This window comes from Eucalyptus grandis, chromosome 5, assembly GCF_016545825.1.
Source record: "Eucalyptus grandis isolate ANBG69807.140 chromosome 5, ASM1654582v1, whole genome shotgun sequence".
NCBI lineage: Eukaryota > Viridiplantae > Streptophyta > Magnoliopsida > Myrtales > Myrtaceae > Eucalyptus > Eucalyptus grandis.
Genome location: NC_052616.1, coordinates 48529859 through 48544268, shown reverse-complemented (window position 1 = coordinate 48544268; position 14410 = coordinate 48529859). Strand labels below are relative to the sequence as shown.

At 38.7% G+C, this 14410-nt stretch overlaps 2 protein-coding genes across 2 annotated transcripts; both read left to right on the top strand.

Annotated features, from left to right (window-relative positions):
• Positions 1 to 3314: 3314 nt before the first annotated feature.
• On the top strand, positions 3315 to 9036 carry LOC104445311 (COP1-interacting protein 7). Its single transcript, XM_010059160.3, has 10 exons — positions 3315 to 3471; positions 3670 to 3758; positions 3891 to 4067; positions 4521 to 4654; positions 4866 to 4918; positions 5008 to 5060; positions 5152 to 5304; positions 5513 to 5766; positions 6646 to 8387; positions 8560 to 9036. The coding sequence occupies exons 2-10, from the start codon at positions 3688 to 3690 to the stop codon at positions 8779 to 8781; spliced, it is 2859 nt and encodes a 952-aa protein (XP_010057462.2). The 5' UTR covers positions 3315 to 3471; positions 3670 to 3687; the 3' UTR covers positions 8782 to 9036.
• Positions 9037 to 10960: 1924 nt separating this feature from the next.
• On the top strand, positions 10961 to 12990 carry LOC104447258 (uncharacterized protein At4g04980-like). The gene is made up of 5 exons (XM_010061021.3): positions 10961 to 11712; positions 11801 to 11966; positions 12046 to 12210; positions 12328 to 12480; positions 12595 to 12990. The coding sequence occupies exons 1-5, from the start codon at positions 10961 to 10963 to the stop codon at positions 12787 to 12789; spliced, it is 1431 nt and encodes a 476-aa protein (XP_010059323.3). The 3' UTR covers positions 12790 to 12990.
• The last annotated feature ends 1420 nt before the right edge of the window (positions 12991 to 14410 follow it).

Sequence of the window (14410 nt, the reverse complement as noted above, 5' to 3'; positions counted from 1 at the left end):
AAAGCAGAAAAGTTGAGTGTGAAGGAAAATGATGAGAAAAAAATAGATTGATAGAGAATGAAGTATGTAAAAACAATTTTAACGCGACGAGAGATTCATAAGATACTTCACAATTACTTTGATTTCGAATTTAGAACATAAGAGGACTTTTTTCGATTATCGCAAAAATAGATTGATAGAGAATGAAGTTTAAAAACAATTTTAAGATACTTCATAAGATACTTCACTTTTGATTTCGAATTTAGAACATAAGAGGACTTGCCACTCATTTCGATTATCTCAAATAACGATTTTTTCTATCTATAATTATGTGTGGTGATGGAGTTCTTTTCTTAAATATGGCACAAGTTTTTCATGAAAGTCTCTTCGTAAAAGTTTGATAATGAAGTGGTGATTGAGTTTGGTTAATTTATAGTATAGATGCTTCTATGACTTTTACCCAAGATTATGTCACAATAATATTTTCAAAATCCTACCAAAGATCGAATTGGATTTTATAAGAGATAGTGACAGGTGAATCGGGTCAATTCGCTCAAAACCTTGAAAAATACAAAAACATCATATAAAAAGCCAACCAATTGTTAATTGAGGCTCCGTTTATTTTGCGGAACAAAATGACTTGAAAAATATTTTTTTAAAAATAATAGTCTATATCGCTTGAAATAATTAATCAGCGAAAAATATTTTCATTATCAATAACAATTTATGTTTAAATATTTTTGTTCGTTAATTTTTTCTAGCGACAAAGATAATTATTTTCAGGAAAATATTTTTCAAATCATTTATTTTCTTTGAAACAAATGCACCACGAATCTATCCAAACTGAGCCCCCTTAATTCAATTTTCAAAATATCAATAAATAGAGAATTTCTATGAACACATTCTTTCTCCTGACCTTGTTAAAAAAGAAATATCACGTGGTAGATCTAGCTAGGTCCAGTTGTCGATGATAAAAGAGGGATACTGATGTCGACTCTCCACCTAAAACAGGTCCGCAAGATTTCTGCTGCCGCCCATGAATGAAAAGGAAAACCATTTAATGAAAACAAAAGCGGCCTCATTTGCGGCTTTGACTTTTCTTCATGAAACAAAATTTCTACGAAAACCTCATATTTCTGTGAAATGGACAATATTATCTAATATAAATTTACCATATGCTCGACAATTATTTTTAACCGAATTTTGCAAAATGAGAGATGCATGATTTCTGTTTGTCCATAAATACTTTTTGCAATGCTTATCATTTATTTTAAAATTTAGGGATGAACTTTGCGAGATTTAATTTCGAAGTTACTATTGAGTTTGCTTCTTCTTCTTTTTCCCCTAAAGGTAGAAAAAAAAAAGATTAATTGATTTTGATGTCGGCTCCCAACAACAGTTAGCATATCGTGTCAATCCAATTATTTATCTGTTAAAAAAAAAAAAAAATCAATTATTTAAATCAAATGTCACTTTAAGATCTACATGGACCCCAATGATTGTCTGTCAAATCCCCCACTACTTTATGAATAATTAGACCATTATGAAAACTATGTTTATCTAGCTAAAATAGATAAGCAGGCACAAAGTCTATCATAATTAAGAGTGATCATGACAACTTCACAGTATAAGCTTCACCATGAGGAGATCATTCAGTAAACTATGCTAAACTTCATTGTGTTTGGAAGAAAATGTACACATATGACATCTTGACTTATTCTGCTATTTTTTTTTTTTCAGTCCTCAAGCTTGTGATATAAGTCTTGAATGTAGTGAAGTTCTCTAATCAAATCCCTCTAAGTTGGCAAATCTATCAATTATAATCAAAAGTATAATATTAGGAAAATTAGTGCCACTACAACGACCAATTTCCACTCACCAAAAGCTCCAAGAGCAATTATATAAAGATACAATTACATGAATGTTTAATAGTTTTTCATATCCTTGTACATGCTGTACTTGTACCAGACTTTAAGTTGGCACATCAGCATGTTAACTTTAGTTTGTCAAAATTAGAGATAGAGGGACTTAATTGGAAGAATCCTTCATTTTTTAAGACTCAATTGCAAAAGTTACTTGTTTGAGATCCTCATTGAAGAAATGGTGTGGTTCCAAGGACCAAATGTGCACCTTTTCCAATGTTAAATATGCACGGATTGATTTTAAATAGGGAAAATATCACCCGTGGTCCCTCTACTTTTGTTAAACAAAAGCACTCATTTACCTTTTTTTTGGGTCCAAACTCATCTTTGTATTTTTTTAAAAGTGAAATTGTTCAATTCTTTGATACTAATTTCTTTTGGCTGATTACTGCTGGCACGGCTTGGAAAGCTAAGTTTTCAATCTGAAAAGCTGGTGTGAAAAATTACAAAAATAAAATGTAATACCATTTTAGTGACACAAATACCCAAAAAAATTGTAACTAAAAATCCTTAATTTGCTTGTTATGATACAAAACCCAAACTTTTTTTTTGTTATAAAAAACTCTGAACTTATACTAATATGATAAATATACATTTGATGGAATTGAAATAAAGAACACATATGTCACATATAAAAGTTTAGATTTTTTTGTGACAAAAAAGGTTTGGGATATTTATGTTACAATGGATAAGTTCAAGTTTTTTTTTTACATAAAAATGTTTGACATATTTATGTGGCAATAAGGATGGTTTAGATTTTCTGAAGTATTTGCCCAAACTAAAAAGAAAAAAAAAAACCCTAGCCTCGTCGGCACTGAGATCACAACTTACCTCCGAGTCTCGATGTTGACTCAAGTTCAATCTTCCATGGTTAGGAGACGCCAAAGCTCAAGTGGCCTTGGCTGCAAGCTCGAGATATGACAAGCTTCATGGCTACAAGGTCAAAACTTATACGGTCATGGCTGCCAAGAGCTCGAGCACAACCACCAATTGTGAAACTCCAAATCAAATGTCCATTGCCACCGACACTCTGTAAATCTAGCAACCAAAACTAACACTAATCATCTTAGCATCTTACATTGTTTATGTGCTAAATAAGATACATCAAATCACTATACTTCCTCATAAATGGAAATTAAATTACCAAATGCCATAGTGATATATTAAAATAAAATCGAAACTGTTCAACCACATGATTATACTATGGTTTCGCCCCGCGATTCTATAGATCAATCTTTTCGAATTTGATGTTAATTAGACCTATAATAATCCAGCAGTGTACTAAACAATGATAATTAATTTAACATAGGATGCTTTAGTTAATGTCTCGGGTTTCTTTTAGGCACATATTTTGATTAGGTAGTTATGATCATGAATGACATGATAAAGGCAAAGAAAAGGAAAGGAATAGGAGAAAATGAAAGTAGGTAGGAGAGAGAGAGAGAGAGAGAGAGAGAGCCAATGAATGACATGCTCTCATCAGCTTTTCTCTGGCATCTCTGGTTGCAGCCTGCTTAAGGAAGAAGGAGAAGAAGAGGAAAGCTCCTGCTTCACACTACCCTGTGAAAAAGTAGGTCCCACCTCCAACCCATCTCACAACACTCCTTGTCAATCTCTCAGTTCAACTCCCTTTGCATGTGCATGCACCTCTCTCTCTCTCTTCCAGTTCAGAACCGCCAAGTACCTGCAACACCCACGTTTGTCCAATGTCCTGATGTTCTTGTCTTCTTGACAACTCTCTCTCTCTCTCTCTCTCTCTCTCTCTCAGGGTGTGTGTGTGTGTTGAATGTGTGTGGGAATGGACTCGGGAACTGGTCTTGATCATGCTGTGTTTCACCTCACCCCGACTCGGACCAGGTAAAGATTCCATCTTCAATCTCACTCCACTTCTCGCTCTGTGCTCTGCAATTTCCAATGTGTACAGTCACGAACTGCTCCTAATTGCGGGTGATTTTGGATGTGGGTGTGTTCCTACTGCGGTGCTTGAAGATGTGATCTGGTGATCTTCTGTGGAGGCACCCAAGAGAAGCTGGCTTCTGGGCTGTTCCAACCCTTCGTCTCCCACCTCAAATTCGTGAAAGACGAGATTTCCAAAGGTGGGTATTCGATCACTCTTCGCCCACCCGCCAAAGATCTCTCCTGGTTCACCAAATCCACCTTCGAGAGGTAATGATTTCTTCTTTTCTTGATTTTGCCTACTCACTGGTCTGTTGCGAGTTCACTTGTAGTTTCAGTTGTTTTTTTGTGTTCTGAATTTGATTTCTTGTTCTTTTGATAATTGGATGCTGTAGAGAGTAAGCCATTTGCTTTTTATCTTTTGGGAAATAGGTTTTTTTTTTTTTTTTTTGGTGAAAATCTTTTGGGAAATAGTTTCTGCGTGATTATATGCAAAGATTTCTTTCTTGTTCCGTATTAACTGAGAATTTGTCCTTAATTTGTTTTCCGACTACCTGTTTGGACGGCGAAAGCGTAATTCCTACTGTAGCCATATTCTTTACAAGCTCCGGTAAAAGATCACTGAGATTGAAGATTTGTTAAATGCTGTGTTGCTACGACTCGTTACAGGGTCGAAACAAAGGGGTAAAGGGATTATTTAATACTGATTCACTATTGTCACAGATTTGTGCGCTTTGTTAGCACACCGGAAATTCTTGAGCGTTTTATTAGCCTGGAGAAGGAGATTGGACAAATTGAGAGTTCACTTCAAGATTATGACCTGGATGTTGCGACTGTAGCTGGACAAGGAGATGAAGGTATGTTCAAGATCCTCATGCTTACTTGTTTTTGGCCGAACTTAGTCCCCCACAAGGTTAATTGAGAGAAGGGAAAAGAAAAGAAAAAAACCATTGTGCTGTGTGGGATATATTTCCCATATTGTGCTTTCGGTGACTCATGAAGGACCTGCTCATCAACAGTAACACACTCCTGGTATTCTCATTTTATCTATTTGATTTTTATGTGTAGGAAGCCCTCCAGCTGCGAATTTAAGCATAGTGAAGTTGCCTGATTCTTCTAAGGTAGTATATTAACTATATTGGATTCAGCCAATTGTTATGCTTGCAAGAAGCTCATTCAAATGCTATGAACTCTTTGGTGTCTACTACAGCTACAGAGTGAAACTGTTGAAGAAAATAATCATCCACAAGAGGAAAACTCGAGGTATTTCTTAACTTTTTCTAATAGTATCTGCTCTTTGTGGTGCTTTTGTGAATAACTTATCACTGATTCATTCAGTCTTTCTGTTGGCAAGGCTTCGTCTTCAACACCTTCTGGAATCTCGGAAGGCAATGCTCCTTAAATCACAAGCGATGGCATATGCTCGTGGACGAGCTGCTGGATTTGATATGGACGATATGGATGAACTTATTTCTTTCGCAGATGCGTTTGGAGCATCACGTTTAAGGTATGAACAAGGCTGAAGATGAAGAGATTGTGCAGAATGTTTGAGTTGTGAAACAGAACACACAATTTCGTCTAACCGTTTTTATAGCGATGTCTTAATGTTTACAACTTCTCTTTATTTCTTGATGATAGATTCACTCATATTTTCCAGCAAAGTTGAAATCTCTTCCTGGCTGCAATAATCCTAACATATGGATTAATTACTGCAGAGAAGCATGCCTTGAATTTAAGAAATTATGCGAGAAAAAGCAAGCAGATGTTCCTTGGATGGAAGAACTATCTGCAATGGAGGCATACGTATCATCAAACCTGTCATTTCCTGCAAATTCTGGGATTATGCTTGCTAATGAAATGAGTGCTCCTGGTCAAGGTGTCACTTTGCACTATCCAAGCGGAGATGGCTCCAATGACACTGTTGCGGCAAATGGGTTTCCTGGTGAACCAAATGTTGAAAACGGGAAAGGTACTTACTCGTGCTGGGCTTGCTTTTTTCATTGCATAATCTTTTCCCTCTTTTCAATCCTCATTGGCATAATTAAGGATATCTTCTTTGTGATAGTGCAATAGAACTTTATTGGTACTCCTTAGGCACATTTTGTCAATCCCCATCAGAATATCACCCACTAAAGTTTGTAGAATATACTTAGGACCTTAAATAGATGCTAGAGATGGTAATGTTGATTTGAACTAAACTTTATAGTTACTCCATCCCTTATCCTGACTTTGTATATTTTTCTGATTTTCAAGAGTATATTGCTAACGCTAAAGTCTTTTGCAGATAAGGGTGTTTCATGTTTCTTTTCTCATACTGTTAATCTTTCCATAATATGCTCCGTGGAAGACATAACCTAATTAAACATTTCATGCCTAGTGATTGGGTATCTTATGCTACGACTCGCCATTCAAGTAGACCTATTACTTAAGCAGCCATGCTATCTTTTTGGTCTAGTAAGGATGGTGATAGGGTTAAAGAGCATTTCAGGGTAGTGAAACATGAATTCAAATCTGGAAGCAGACAATGCCAATATAGAGAATTTCTATCACGGTCTAAATTAAATGTATTACACAGAATAAGTCTCAATTCATCCTGTTTGTCATGATGGATATTGGTCAGTAAACTGCACTTCATTAAGGGAGGCATTTTGAATTTCAAGTATGAGAAGCAAATTTTTCGTCTTATCTTTTAGACCTCCTATGTAAGATTTCTCAGTTCTCTTATTGTGATTGCTGATACCACACTCCATACCCTCTATAATGCTTGGACTCCTCTTTTTGTTTGTCAGAACCCTCTTAACCATATACATAAATATTCTGTGTTTTCAAGCTGAACTATCTTGTGCAGATGATAATGTTTCTTCAACTCCATCTGCCAAAGCTCAAATGCAAATTCCATGGCCACATCAGTTTCCTCCATACATGTACCCTATTCAGCAAATGCCTCCATATCCCGGATATCCTTTCCCTGTTATGCAGTCTGGTCTTCCTAACAATCCAAATGGCAACAACCAATGGCCTTTCAATTCAGAAGCATCGTATCCTGATATGAAACGGGAGAAGAAAAACGTTTCCAAGTCATCCTCAGAGAGGAAGAAGAAAACTTCACATAAAGAAGAAGACGAATATTCTGAAGAAGAAACCCACTCCAGCAACTCTGACAGTGGGGAGGACTCCGGAGAATCTGATACAACTTCAGTACGGGAGAGGAGGCATTCCTCTGCAGGGAGTACCCATCGTCGAAAACACAAGAAGAAATCCTCTCGGACAGTCGTCATCCGTAATATTAACTACATTTCATCAAAGGGAAAAGAAGGAGACCCAGATGGGGACTCTGCCGAATATTCTTCTATCGAGGATGAGTTGATTGATGGAGATACTTTGAAACAGAGCGTCGAGGATGTTGTTGAATCCTTGAAGAAGAACCGTAAGACCAAGCAGCATACTCACGGTAAAAAGGACAGAAACGACCAGATTCTTGGGAATGGTACAGTGGATGCTGAGGATAACGATCATGTGGACAACCAATCTCCTCTGGGGAATAAGACAAATGACAACTGGGGTGCTTTTCAGACTCTTCTTATGACATCCACAGACAAAACTGACCAACCACCGTACTCTATGGATGAGCAATCAATGCTCAGAAGCTTCGAGAATGAATCTTCTTATATGACTGAACAGACTGTAGAACTGGGAAAAGAGAAAGTGGGAATAAAACTGAAAGCTTCAGAGGATTCGTTTTTAGCAACTAAGGATAGGCGAGGGATGGATGGTAGTGTGATCAACTCGATGGATTTTGGTAGTGTGGAGAATCTCCGTCCAGGTTTGAAGAGGGCTGATTGTGGTAATGAGGTAATGTTAATCTCAGGAAGAACTGAGGAATATGGAAAGATGCTGAATCACACACCTGCTGGCGATGTAGACACATCTTTAACCAGAATGAGGAAGGGTGAAGATTCCTTTATCGTGAACATGAGGCCATTACAAAGCGGAGATGCAACTCTCAAAGAAATGATATTTGACGGCAACTATGCATCCATGGAGAATCAATCCGTCAGGCCTGGGAGAGGTAAAGAAGATATTGTCGTTGACGATTCTATCATGATACAATCTCGGCCAACAGTCGATGAGCCATACAATGATTTCCACTTGACAAGAGACATCAGCATGGTTGCCGAGTTTACTTCCACCATCCAACATGAAAATGGCACATTAGATAATTCAGAAGATAAGCGTGGCTTATCAAAATCCTATGAGCCTGATGATCTTTTCATGATGCTCGATAGGGACTCTGAAGTGGATCCTGGCAAGCAGTCTTGGTCTATGGACTCTGCAATCAATATTTCGCTTGCAGAAGCTGAAAGGTTCTCTAGAAATGAAGCATGCGATAACACTAATGACAAGAATGCTTTGGATGGGGACACCAACTCTGGGAACAAAGAAGTCCAGGCAAAGAAAGAACCGGGTAAGGATGCGAAATCCAAAGTTGTACAGAGAACCATCGGAAGGAGCAGACCTGACCTGACCAGTAAAACCAGGAAACCGAGTACTATTACTCGACCAACTGTTCAAAAGAGCAAATTGGAAAAGGTACTTCCGAATTTTGGGCTTTACAGTTATCAAATTCTTGATTTTTTTTCTCTTCACCATATTTCGACCGCAATCAACAGATCTAAAAACTTAAGCTGTGAAAGATAGAGACAATGCTTGATCATTGGTATTTATTTGAGCAGAATCGCTGACTTCTTGTGCCTGTAAACAGGAGGAAGAGACTCGGAAGAAGATGGAAGAATTGTTGATTCAGCGCCAAAAAAGAATCGCCGAAAGAACTGCCACGAGTGGATTAACTTCAGCGGGTTCCAAGAAGTCACCTGCTGATAGCAAAACCGCGAAAACGCCCACCAAGGTCGACAAGACTAAGTCTCCATCCACAGGCAGGGTGATAAATAAAGTAAATTCTCAGAACCGAGCCGTGCGTGTTTAGCCATTCATGGCTGCCTTGCCAGAAAGAGGATAGAATGTCTGATCAGGACACAAATTCATTTGGTATTTAGCTAAGCTTGTTGTGATTCTTTATTACGTGCAGATAAGCACACTGTATAATCTATACTAATAATCGTGGTTTTCAAACTATTGGTGGTCACATTGAGTTTAATAATAGGCATGGAAACTTTACTTGGGGCTGTAATGTATGGTGGAAGTATATTTTATGTATTTTTTTTATTTTTGGGTTTGTGTACACATTTTGCTTACTTCCAAGTTTCATCTGTAGTATGAATAGCCAATTCAATTAGCTGAAAGCATCATCTATATCCTCATATACCCTTTTTGGAATATTTTCACTTCACTCGAATCTGGGTAATAATGTAAATGTTTGTTTTTTGCGAATCAAAACCCGAAAATAACGAAAAAATATCACCGAAGCAGCATCAAATTAAGCAGGAAAAAGCTGTGAGCAACTCTCATATTCATCATCAAATGTGACCTGAATTTCGACCTAAAAAGAAAGAAAGAAACTCTACATCTTCAGTTTTATGGTAGGAAATGTCCATAAATCCTTTTTTTTTTCATGGAAATAATTGGAAAGGGTAAAGATAACGTTTGCCTCCAACATGGAAGGACAATCTGTATTCCTTGTTTACCGAGTGACAGAAACACTGCCATTCCTTATAGGGCATCGCCTAAAGAAGAAATATATATATCAAGATTTCAATTATTATCTTCTTTTCCTGATTTATGCATCGGCTCGGCTCGTCACTATCTCAGATACATGCTGTTAATAAAATTGACCATGTACAGATTCTCGTGGAGGTTTCTTGAAGTCGACCCATAAGGATTTTCCACAAATTCTTATAGGTAATTTGGGATCAACCGAAAAGTCTAGACAAATAAGTATCTAACATACCACGAAATAGAAATAGAAAGGCGAATAACCCTAAATCGGTCTTCGCACGACTCATCCAACACGAGTTGTTGTCATTGTGTTGGTAAAAGGGCACCTACATAACCAACGTTACATCTGCAGCTGCAACTTAAGCAAGACATTTGTATGCAAGGTATGATAAAATAGTGGATTTAGAGTACCTTTCTATGCTCATCTCTCCTATGTAGGTCTGATGAAAATTGAGGACAAAACAAATAGATAGTACAGACAACTACTGTCTTTTTCCTTTCAATCAGCAATAAGGTTCTGACTGCACCATCAAGAAATCTCCATGAGAATCTGCACTATCAAGTTCTGCCTTCATGCTTGAATTGAACATATTGACATCTAGAAATTTATTATGTTCTAGTGTTTGATGTTTTGTCTAAAAGAATGATTCTGTCCCACGGTATCAAAACAGATCGAGACCGGCCATAATTTGAATCCAGGTGCTGGCAACAAAACCGGAAACTTTCTGGGTGAATAAGGAAATTAATTGATGAAGATGACTTGGTGTAACCGGAGAACATTATGGTGACAAAGTGATCTTGTTGCCGGAGGAATAAGATGATCTAATTAGCCGAGGATCAACAAATCAAAGGCTTTGAATTCTATGGATCAACGGACAGGTGAATTCATTTTGATGATGAAGCTCAATTCAATGAATACTGTTCCTAGAAAGCTCTTTCTACCAACATCTTGCTGTCGCTTTACTTTTGCAAAATCGCCTTGCCTTGTCCTTTTATCATTGTCAGCAAATCTTTTCCGAAGCAGCCTGAGAGACATTAGATTTTGACTGCACTGGCAAAATTTTCTCAGCAACATCACTTTTTTCTTTACTGGCGACAGAGAAAATGAGTGATCTCAAAAGTAATAGCCCCAAGGGCAGGGAGAGGCTTAGACTCTTAGAAATGAAGAAAGCAGCAATAGATCAGGTTTTTTGCTATTTCATTAGTACAATGACAAAAGAATCGTCCTGTGAAACTAACATATCATAAGATTTATCCTAAGCCAGGACTTGCTTCAACAGGGAGTGGCCTACTTTTGTACTGCTTTGAAATCTCTAGGGGAGTTCTGGAAGACGAACCATGAATGGATGGCCAAGATGAATTGCGACAAACTTCATGGCAAGGAGAGCATCAATTGGGAAAAGCTTGGTACACTGCAAGTATCTACTAAACTCAATTTGCACAGGCATTGAATTCTCACTGTGATTTTTCAATTTCTCTGACTCCACTTGATGATTTGTTTTTTTTTTCCTATTCGGTTTTTAACTGCAGTTGATGAAGTGTTGGCAACTCTTTATGACCTGATAAAAGCAGCGGCAGAAAGTTCCGAGCAGACGGTTCAACCTGAGCAGAAGAAAGATCACAGTCAACAAAACATCACACCTGGCAAATTCCCCACGGGGTCTCCGCCCTGTCAGACCTCTTGCTTTAGACCGCCAACTTTCAATTTGGTATGGAAGACAGCCAGAAGGCCTTTCACCGATGTGTCATTCATCCTGTGTCTTCTCCAGTCTTGCGGTGGTAGCACTGAGTGGAAACTGAGGCCCATCCAGGTGAGAGAAATCGAGGCAAGCAATTCGGAAGCACAACCTGCAGCTGCAGTACAAAGAAATGCAAATGTAGTGGTCGCAGAGGCGGCACCACCACCACCACCACGATCTGTGCCGCCACCAAGACCCCCACCACCACCTCTTACTACACCCTCAAAAGGTTTGCTTACATCACCGCCGCCGCTGCCACCAGTCAAAGGAGGTGCTCCACCGCCTCCTCCTCCACGAACTACAACAACATCATCATACACCAAGAAAGCAACCACTAGGTTGAGAAGATCAGCTCAATTTTCCAGCCTTTATCGGTTGTTGAAAGTGAAGATGGAGGGGTCAAATCTAGAGGGTAAATCCAACAGTGGAAGAAAACATCATGCTCGGGTTTCTTCCGGCGGAAAGCAAGGGATGGCTGATGCATTAGCAGAGATGACAAAGAGGTACATTGATGTAGCACATAATTAATCTAGATGTATGAACTAAATTGTAGAATGTACTTTACCATTTTATCCTCCCTGTTTCCCTCAGATCGGATTACTTCCAAAAGATCGAGACAGACGTACAAACACATGGAAAAACGATCATGGACTTGAAAGCTAAGATAAATTCCTTTCACACCAAGGACATGGTCGAGCTTTTCAAGTTCCACAACTTCGTTGAATCACATCTCAATAGCTTAACAGATGAAACACAGGTCAACGGATAGGGTCAGATTGTTGCACATTGTTTCCAATACGTAATGCTGTGGTCATAAGCTTAACTCTTCTGCACAGGTTTTAGCAAAGTTTGAAGGTTTTCCTGTGAAGAAGCTGGAAGCTTTAAGAGCAGCAGCTGCTCTGTACTCGAAACTTGAGGTGATTGCCATTCGCTTGCAGAACTGGGAGATTGTGCCTCCACTTGGCAAGCTCCTTGACCAGATTGAGAACTACTTCAGCAAGGTAACTTACATTTGCAATCCTTCATATCTTACCTCATGAAAACTTTCTTGGCGGTTTTTGTCCAAATGCCTCTACCTACATATTAGACTAACTTAAAGGAACTTAAAATGTATATAGATGAAGCGAGAGGTTGACATGCTCGAACAAATAAAGGAAGAAGAGTCCAAGAAGTTTCAGAGATACAATGTTGAATTCGACTTCAATATCCTTGTAAGAATCAAGGAATCAATGGTTGATGTTTCTTCGAGGTGCATGGAGTTGGTACTTGAGGTACTCCACAGTCCACATTCAGTTAATGATACTAGAGTCAGCTATGTCAATTTGGAAAGCATTAGAGAAAAAAAAAACTGCCCTCAAACTTGACCTTTGGGATATCTGATTCAGGAAAGAAGAGAAGCAAAGGAGAAAGAGAAAGAGGACACCACAGCGAGATTGGGAAGGCAAAGAGATGATAACAACAAGATGCTTTGGAGGGCTTTTCAATTGGCTTTCCGGGTGTACTCGTTCGCCGGTGGCCATGACGACCGTGCAGACAAACTCAGCAAAGAATTAGCTCAAGAAATCGAGACCGGTGCCTAGCATCATCAAATCCCACATTTCTCTAACTTGCCGTTTTAACCATGCATTATTTTGAAGCGCCTCTTACTAATTCTGTTGATGATCACTTGACAGTGGACAGATAGGACACAAGTACAGCTGAGAACAAAGGGAGAAAGTAATCTTATTCCATCGGATACACAACGTGCCACCCATCCGAGTTGAGACATTTTGATGGACTACTGTTTTCCCTGTAACACACACTGACTTTATTAACATTTAAATGATGTTCTTGACAGCATCAATAGTGCAACTTATACAATACTTTCTCAGTGCCACGAGTCTTCTAAATACGCTTGATTTTGCTGTGGCGCTTACTCATAACACGTCACGAATTATCCATGAAAACATGACATCCACCGCCACATTCCATACAACGTAAAATATGCCGGCAAAGAAATATGGTTGACAGGATATTATCAAACCCAAACTGCATCTGAGCATAGACAGCACCATAATCGTCATCTCGATTCCATCTCTCTGTTAAGTGAAGAAGCGATGATTCCTTATTGTTTCTGTATGAAACGACAGGCCGAGTTTGAGCAGCATAAACTCATAACTTCAGTCTCTTCCTCCGTTTAGAGAGAACGCTGGAAACTAACAGCTCTGTCGAAAAGGAGAAAAGGAGAACTTGCACCAGTGAACAATAACGTTTGGCATCTTCGCAGCTGAGTTCTCAATTTATCTTTCCTTTACTCCGATCACGTGTGATTCCAGTCCTGAAGCCAATTTTAGGACAAATTTGGATTGCAGTTCTGCCAAGTGACACATTTTTCACTGGCATTTTCGGGTGTCCGAAGATTTGTAATGGTGAAAAGAGAAGAGAGGGACCAAGAACGTTCATTGCTCGACTCTGAGGGCATGTCCATAATCAACAAAAAAACCCAAGTACCATGGTTCTTTTAGGGTCAGAATGAGAAAACCAAATAGACCCTATGGCTTCTCTGTTGTATACTTGTCAACCTTACCACAAAAATATATGAAGTGAAAGCTTTTGTTTATATAAAGCCTCGAACTTTCACAGTTTGGTTCCCAAGCAATAGCAAGAACAGGTGTCGTGTTATGGTCGATGCAGAAGAGATCTGCACGAACCCACGAGAGGTATAAAAACTATGATTGCAAATTTGCGAATTAAGAGAGGTGCTACTGTGTTATGCCAAAGGAGGCTGTTCTCCTAAAGATGAATCCAAGCTTATATATCAACAATAAGTCGAGCAATTGGCGTTTAATGTCTTATCGACTATAACATCGGAAGCGCAAACCCGTAGTTATGTAATTATTACCCAATTTGCGAAATTCGAAGTGGAAGAGGTCAATGATTCAACTCTTGGCCCTAAAAGAGGTGGGAACAAGCGATTTATACGAGGACCACTATACCTTGGTTTTCCATAAAAGTATGAAAAAAGATGGTGTGTGCGCATGTGCGTAATGCAGTTCATCAGTTCTTGATCTCCAAGGCCAGATTACTTGTGACCCATTGACTTTTCTTTCCTAGTAAATTTCCCGGCAAATTGAGTAATCCTTGTACATTAAGCAACCCAGGCTTTGAAGTCGTCCAACAAATCTAGAAAAGTTGACTTTTCCATGAGAAATTGAGAGGGAG